The sequence below is a fragment of the Gavialis gangeticus genome, unplaced genomic scaffold (assembly GCF_001723915.1).
Source record: "Gavialis gangeticus isolate Ggan-Ray unplaced genomic scaffold, GavGan_comp1, whole genome shotgun sequence".
NCBI lineage: Eukaryota > Metazoa > Chordata > Crocodylia > Gavialidae > Gavialis > Gavialis gangeticus.
This window is the reverse complement of record NW_017729034.1, coordinates 31,925,640-31,934,423: the sequence shown is the minus strand read 5'-3', so window position 1 is coordinate 31,934,423 and position 8,784 is coordinate 31,925,640. Positions and strand designations below refer to the sequence as shown.

The window sequence follows — 8,784 nt, the reverse complement described above, 5'->3', positions numbered from 1 at the left end:
AAAATAACGTTCAATAAAACAGCACACAGGCTCCAGAGTAATTTCACAGTAACCATTTAATGTTTCAGTTTAAAGAAATACTGTTTAGTAAAGGAAGAGAAGCATCCACATATATACATAGCCTTCTAGGATGCTGAAAAAGGGACATACATATAGCTCCATGGAGAAGACATCTAACAATAAAGAACATAGAAGAAATAGCCTTGATGCTGATTAGTGTTCTCATTGTTAACAGCAAAACTTTAAATCAACAAAGACTTTACAGCCCAATGTGCCCTCACCCAAAAGAGAAAAGAAAGGGTTAAGAACACTTTACCCAGGCATGCAAAACTATACTCACCTTTTTACAGTAGGATTCCAACAGTCACACAGCTTCAGGGAACATCTCCATTGGTCCTGTGAAAATTAACCAAAAAACTAGGAAGGGGAACAGGCCTGTCACAGAACTATTGGGTGGCCATCCCACACAGCCTATTAGATCTATTCAAAACTCTCTGGGGCCCCCTTTGCTTTGCTTTTCCTACCAAAGCATCTGATATACAATTCTTGAGGCTCTCTGGAGAAGTCAGGAAAATGCAGGCCAGAAAGAGTATAGCTACAGGAGAACAGAATAATCCAAAACACAATCCTGGATTGTGCTAATAAGGCATCAGGAGGCTGGGTGATACTTGGGATAAGTGGCTTCAAGAAGAACAAAAACTCTAGCCTTGTTTTGACATGATCCAGGATGCCAACACTTAGGGCACTCAAAACACAGGACAGGATTCTGTCCCGGTGGCTAAGAGGACCTGAAATGGAAATCAGTAGTCAAAGGAGCTATATGGGTCCTTTTGTACCAACAGACTTCATAATACTTCTATACAAGGACTGCCATATTGCAACAGACCCAGGGTTTTCCTATTCCTGTACCCTGTCTCCAAGAGGCCAATGCTAGTTGCTACAGAAAACACATAAATCTCCATATAAAGCACCAAACTGTTACCTGCTAGAGCTGAGGATCACGTGCAATTTCCTCCTGACCTCAGTGGACTCATTTGATATACTATATTGACATTTTTAATGATGTGACTGCTGGTGCCATCAAGATACTACTTTTTGAAGCTTTCTAAGACGTTTGATGAATACGCTGTGGCAGAAAGTTATATTGGTTGGTTATACTCATGTCTAAGAATACTTAAATCATTTAAAATACTGTTTTTAAATTCAGTGCCCGCTAGTTTTTGTATTACAAGGAATAGCAATAATTCCTGATAGATGCTATTTTGCCAGTACACCTTTTTTCCTTACCTATTTTCTGATTCTTCAAATTAAGCAGCACAAACTAGTCTCAATTATTCAATTCCTCTCCCCAAGGAGTCCCTCACCCTTCGATTTATTTTGTTGCCTTTCCAATTTTGCTTTTTCCTATTTGATATGAGACCAGAAATTAACCTAAATACCAAGATAAGAATTCCCAATACCTCCTATTTATTTAGCAGCTGTTATTGAATATTCCATATTTTTCAGATGACCCTCTTGCATTTCTGCATTGGTGAGTATTCTATTTAGGTCCCTCTTTTTGAAATGCTTGGCCCTGTAGCTTAAAAAAGGTGGACATCAATATAGCATTACATAAATGGCAAGACTAGTACCTACCTCATGCTATTCTCCTTTGCCCTTCCTCTCCCCAAAGAGAAACAGTGCATGAATTAAAAAAAAAGTTAAGTGCTATGTGCTGAATATACTGACTACACACCTTTGCTAATCAGCAATTTATGTATTCATTCAACTCCAAATCCATCAGTGCATGAGAAAGAAGATTTTTTTTTTTTTAACATGTTCTGAGCTGTATTAGTTTAGTGTGGAATTTCATAAGCTGCCCAGTTGTATAGCTTTGTTAGCTACTTGTGAAGTCCCTCAATGGCCAGACTTGACTAACTTAAGTCATATTTTTCTCATTAGCAAATTTTATAAGGTCTCGAATTCACCCTTAACTGATAAAACAGAGACCTGCCACTTCTCTGTGAGGACTTCATCAATCTCTTTCCATGCTAAAAAACAAGGGACATACTGTTCAACTAAACCTTTTTGTAATCTTTTCCAAAACCCTGTATGTTACTTACTGCTACCAGTTTTCATCCTTAATACACAAACAAGTTTGGGAGAAATTAAACAGACTATGTTTATTTTGGGGGTAAGATTAACCTTTATAGCTAGTTATACTGAAATGCGCCCCCCTCTCTTCCCCTCCCTCTCTTGTGTCAAGAAAAGAATATGCAAAAATCAGGGATTGGTAACAGAGCCATTAGATTGGACCTGTGGATGTAGAGCTTGGGCAGCATTTGGTGTCAGGAAGAAGTGATAGCAATGCATGCTTTCCCTGTTTCATGGTAACAGCCTGGTCTTAGTCCCTGCCTTCCCCTGACCTGAACAAGGTCATTGTGGTTCACAACCTGAGTTCTTTTCAAAAACAAAGTGAAAACTAAGAGCTTGCATTTTCTGAGAGGTGCCTTGAGCTTAATGGGGGGGTGTCTTGAGTCTAAAAAGTTTGAGAACCTTTGGGCTAAATCTACAGGGAGTCAGATCTGAAAGCTGACTCTTCCCACATACATTCACAGATGTTTTAGATATCTGATACCAATGCCTGAGGCTGTAATGTAGCAATGCCTAGACTGCTTGGTATGAGCAAAGGAAAGCTTGCCACTTTACGGCGTTTCCCTCGCTGCACTATTTTACAGAAATTTAATCCAAGTTCTGCAGCAACATTCCTTCATTTCAGCCACACTCCAGTAAAGCACACTGATGTTTGCAGCATCAGGTAAATCTTTGTCATTCAAACATTGCTCTTCAAAGTGAAGAGATGGTTTTGCCTGACTTGGAGCCCCTGTGTATTCAGTAAGGCTTTTATAATTCCTTTTTCCTTTGCAGGAAAGGAATAATAGCCCTGTTCTAAGACAGGGCTGTCCAACTTCTAGGCAGCCAGGAGATGCACAATAATGCACGGGCCACAATAACAGAGGCTGCATATTGCGGGGGCCATAGGCCCCATAGTTTGCATGCTAGGTGCACAGGCACCCCTCCTACCCCACTGCCTCCTATGCCTCACCTTCAGCTCTCCACCAGCTACCTCCCCCTAGCAGCACAGGCTATGCTGAATTGCCCCCAGGAGCGTGAAGTTGACACTGGGGGAGTGCTGATACTGCAGCAGCTGCTCCAGCCACAGCAAAAGCAGCAGCAATGACTGGGTGGGAGCGGCATTTTATCTCCTCAAAGGCTGCCAGTAGGACAGCACTGTTTTAAGATGAGAGAGAAAGGCAACTCCCTACCCATCCTGAAATTGTGAGACAAATCAAGTCAGAACGGACAGGTAATGCAAACAAACACAAACAAAGCCCTTCCCATAATTCACCCCTCCTCCTCAGGATCTGGAATAAGGAATCCAAGACTTAGATTTAGGACTTCCAAGTCAAGGCACTATGCTAGAGTTATGCTCAAAGAGAGGACCAGTACAGCAGATAAACTGTTTAATGCATTTCTCTGTAAACTATAGCTAAAGACAAAATAAAATGTGTACTGTTTCATGAAAGGGACCTGTACACAGTTCTCCCATCAACATGCTCTCACGGTGTTCTTTAGCAGCTGTTACTGTTCCAGGTCTGCCCATCTCAACAGCAATTTCAGGTCCCCTCCATTCTAAGCCAGAGCACATGCTGCTATTCCAAACCCTCAGAACCTGAACAAGGATTGTCATTTGTTACAACACATTTCCTAGGGACTAGCATAAGAAAATAGATGTAATTTCTCCTGTAACAAACCACTTTAACCTCCAGAGGTTGGGGAAATGACTGAGTAGTAGTAATTCTCAAAATCACAGCTCACAAAACGCTTGCTTTCCACCTAATGCTATATGTCTACTTGTCATTCACAGCCAACTCCTGTTCTTCACTATAAAACACTGAAAATGCAGGATTCAAATTAATTTTCTGTCCAAAAAATGAAGTCTATATTTATTAATTTGTCAAGCAGAGTACTTCCCACGGGGATGGTATGGTGTGCAACAAGGACATCTGGAGCAAGGCACCGTCCATGAGACCCTTACCTTCAGTGACCCACAAACCGACAGACCTCGAAGTGCCACTACAGCCCAATGCAGCAGCACTTTAAACCCAAAAGCATGGAGATTCAGCCTCATCCCCTCATGTCCAAAAGTTCCATTAGTAGGCTAAAGCTATATCACCTGAACATCCCCATCACCATACACAATTACTCTGAACGCCACCCAAAGCTGGCAAGAAAACAGAGGAAGTTGCAAGTGACACCAGGGAGCAGAATAACCCCTGAAGAGAATGGAACAAAGAAGAGAGGTTAAAAAAAGCCAACATCTATTGCCATCTGCAGTCAATTACTCACAGGATATAAGTATCATTGAGAAAATAATTATTTGTCAAACAAGATCCATAAACAGCTCTGAAAAGGTTGCTTCATGATGTCTGAAGACTACCTGAAGAGTTCCCCCTGTACAAAGACCACCCCAAGCTGTGCGTTAACTTACAAATATCAAAATGTAAAATCTTGTCTTCTCTGGTTTAGTTAGGCAGCCTGGTGGGAGATGTAAAGAAAAAATAATTCACAAAGGACATAACATTTCAACCGAAGAGGAAAGGGTGACGCTTTAACAAAGTTCCTATATTCAAAACAGTAATTGTTTATATACTGTATAACTATACAACTCTAAATAGTTTCACAAAAAGTTTCCTTCCCCTCTTAACAACTTAATTTTTAGCAACTTGCTTTCTTGTGACATCACCATTTGCACTCTCTCCAGGGTCAGGCTAAAGAAAATCAAAATTTCTAATGCAAGTAATACAATAAAAGGATTCTGAGAAACCACACCAACTCTATACACCCAGTAAAAAAGGAAAGGGAAAACAAACCAAAAGAAAAACACAAATGCATTTTGTGCCTCTAGACAGGTTCACCTTCAAAGATAAAGGGTACTAGGTTGGGCAAGGGGTTAAAAAGGAGAACGATGAAGCAGGCAAGCCTCTGCTATTTTTTGCTAACCCTGAATGAACTCAGGACCTTCTCAAGCCTTCACTAACGTCAACTGGAGTCTTTATTGACTTCAACGTGTATTTTACCAGGCCTCTATTGGTTAAGCTCATTCCTCAAGACCTTCATTCTCTCAACTGTTATATGAGTTTCAATGTCTGCTTCATGATTAAGTCTGTTAAAATGAAGTACTCGTTTACAATAAAAAAAATATCTAGAGGAAAGTATTTTTGATCACAAGTTTATTTTTAAATGATTTACAAATAAAAATGTTAGATTTATCCAAGCAAACATTAAATGTTTTAAGTCTCTGACACACTGTACAATGAAAACCATCATACTACAGGTTTTAATGGCTCAAGGACCATTCAGGGTGGGTATGCATGTATCTGTGTCACATGGGGCGAGTCCAATTTCTGAGACCAGGGTTCAGATCTTCTGCTTCTTCATGAACTGGGCAGCTGCTAAATGATTTAACACAAATAGTTACTAAATCACAATACAATGAAAGAAAGGCTATTTCAAATCATGTAAGTGACCTCAAAATGTCTGGTCCAGGTGTCAGGCCACAGAGCCTTACCGATTAGTCTTCTTCTCCAAAAGTGAGTCGGATAGATTTTCTTCCCTTGCTTAGTGAGGTGGCATCCATAATACAATACAGCACGAGACATTTGAAGTACAGATGTAATACAACAACATAATTACAAACCACAGGACATGAAACCATTCAAAAGGCAATTCTATTAACAAGTTCTGCATTTCAAACAATGAAAGCAATCAAAATCATGCATTACATTTTAAAGAAATTATCAGTTTTAATTCTTCGGTAAGAGTCTCCATTTCCTTATGTTCTGAACAGGTTTCTTGAGCTTGTCACACAGGCCAGCCTAGTTGAGGAATGCTACTGATAGAAACAGCATGAACTGGAAAGTGTCCCAAAATGATAAAGAATAAAAGCCAAAAAATAAACAACCAAGACACACGCATTGTAGGTGAGAAATTCCACTTTAATGGCAGAGTATAGAAAAGAAATTGGCAAAATTTCACAGGAAAGACATTTTACACAATTCAGTATGTACAGAATAAAGTGTGTGTCTGGTTTTGGTAAAATATGCTTTAGCATTAGTCAATATCTATTGTAGGATGCAAATACATCCAACATATCAAACCGAAACAGAACCAAAAACATATTTATATATACACATATATAAACAAAACTTCAGCCAGGGCTCCTCAAATATTGGGATTAGCTGGGTTCATTTCCAAACTACTGTCAGCAATTTCCATTTTCACCCAATCCACCCTCCTTTCCAGGTGTGTCTTTGAGCTTAGGAAGAGGAGTTTCAATGCACCCAGCTGCCTGGCTTTCCACACTGTCTCCATCACAACTCAACAATGGCATTTCAGTAGCAACAGCAGTGCCATCTTTGCTCTCCTCCACTTGCAGAAGGATCTCAGACATTGGAGGCATTCCCTGAACATCTAGAACAGGCATGCCTATCTCTGTAGTATCACTATTTGATGATCGTGACTCAAGGTGTGGGACACCTGTTTCAGAGATTAGGGTACAAAACTTTTCTTCTTGATCACCAGAAGTTAATGCAACAAAATCAATGATTTCTGGTTCATCCACTGGCTGCTGAATGCTCAGTTCACCGGTTTTACTGGACTCCAAACCAATGGATGTAATGGTTTCTAACTTTGGAACATCTTCGGTATCTTCACTAAGATCTGTAAGAATACCCAGATGTGCACGTTCCACTTCTATGTCCCCCAAACTGAAATCAATGCTTTCTAATTCCAACTCTGTTTTAAGGGTAGAAGTACCACTAGACTTTACATCTTCTGGCTTTAAGGAATCTCCCTCATTTTCCATGTTAAAATTTAATGAGAGAGTTTCGGACTGTTCAAAATTAAATCCTGAATAACTGGTGTTTAAGTCAAAGTCATTGGCTGATGTGGCTTTTAAGATTTCACAGTTCATTTCAATGCGGGGGACACTGCCCTCTCCAAGGGGTCCCACACTAAAGTCTGTGGCAAGGGCATCATTCAGTGACCCTTGGACCATACCAGATTGAGTAGAAAGGTCTACAATCCTCCTCTCTTCTGAATTTCTCTCTGCAATTAAATCATCTATCTTTTCATCTGATTCAGTTCCTCCTGAAGTGTTATTTTTAACACTAAACAGTTTTAGACTGGTGTTGGCTTCAACAGTATTTGTAATACAGGTGCTGGCTAACTCTGCGACTCCTTGCTTCTGGGACTGGTGGACTGCACAGCTTGAAAGTTCATGCCTGCCCTCTTTTTGTAACACTAATAGGCTATTTGTTATTTCTACATTGGTGAGACTTGTGTCTGATTTCATCTCTGTTGATTCTGAGATGGTGACTTCACTTGAATCACTTATTTCTACTACTGGGGCATCTGGTAGTTTCTGACTACTTGTTGACTGAGAACAATCCAAAATGACCTGTACCTTTTCATTACTAGTTTTGGATAAAACCAATTCATCAGAGCATGTTGTCAATTTTGAAACAGTATTTTGTATTTCTAAAATCTGTGGGACTTCATCAATGATTTCTGACCGAAACCTTTCTGAGTCAGTATTTTCCTGTTTCACCTCTTTTAAGGAAGCGTTATTACAACTCTGCTCTCTCATCTTTGCTACTGGAATTTTTTTCTTCCTAACTTTAGCTGATGGCCCTTGCAATTTTGGAATCAATTTACTCTTAGCATACGGCACATCTTGCCCATCAATTTCTCTATTAGTTTTACCGAAATCGTTGCTTAATTTTTCCTCTACTAAACTGTGATCTTCCACATTTTGCATTTCATGGTCTGCAGTAGATGACAGACCCCCAGAGTGTTCCAAACTAACTTCAGAGTGAGACCCTGTTAACTCCAAGTTTTTTATCTCTACATCTTTTTTCAAGGTACCAGATGCATCTGCTTTGTTATCCAGGGTATCGTCTGTCTGTCTGTCTCCAATTTTCTCTTGGACCTCATTTATTTGTGGGTCTTGGGGTACCTGGTTGACCATCTTTTCTACACTTGCTGCACCTAAGTGTCTCATTACCGAAGAGTTCTGACCAGCAGTATCAGTTTTAGTTTCTGATAATTTGGATATCTGAGACTCTATCGGCTTCTTGTTAATTTCTGCCTCATTCTCACAGGATATTGAAGTATCTTCTGCTAGAACTTTAGATTGCAAGGATTCCTCCTCTTTGGGTTTAGCCTGAATATCCAGTGTAAGAGTAGTTTGGGATTTGTGGTTCACCTCCTCCTGAACACTGTTTCGGATTTCAATGCTTTTTGTTTTACAAGTCTCCTGGACTTCCACCTTCTCAGGTGCAGAGGTCTTCTCTGCTTGGTGTACCTGACTAGCCTCTGAGTAAGTAACTACATGTTGTGATGTATTAATACTCTGTTTAGAGTTTGATGGCACATCTAAGTTTCTCTCTGTTTTTGCTAGATTAGAGTTTTCTCCATTTGGAACTAGGGAAGTTGAACTTGCAAGTTTGCCATCAGCTGAATTCTTTCCACCACTACTGTAAAAGATACCATAAAGATCTTTAGCATTTGCTGTGGCCAGGCAAGAGTTCCTTTTCTCTATTTTTTTAGCCTGGTCACTAAAAACAGTAGAAAATGGTGGTGGAGGAGGGCGCACTGGCATTGCCAATATGGGCTGTTCGCTCTCAGACACACCTGGAGCCACTTCATCTGCTGGGATGACAGCTGTCTGCTTGGGTGGGG

At 40.1% G+C, this 8,784-nt stretch overlaps 1 protein-coding gene across 1 annotated transcript in view; it reads right to left on the bottom strand.

Moving 5' to 3' along the window:
* Nucleotides 1–5,256: 5,256 nt before the first annotated feature.
* Nucleotides 5,257–8,784, bottom strand: part of ZNF318 (zinc finger protein 318) — a gene marked incomplete at its 5' end in the record, with an annotated part of 54,009 nt that continues 50,481 nt past the window's right edge. Inside the window, one exon of the mRNA XM_019526708.1 lies at nt 5,257–8,779. Within this exon, the coding sequence (XP_019382253.1) occupies nt 6,305–8,779 (2,475 nt within the window). The remainder of the gene's footprint in view (nt 8,780–8,784) is intronic.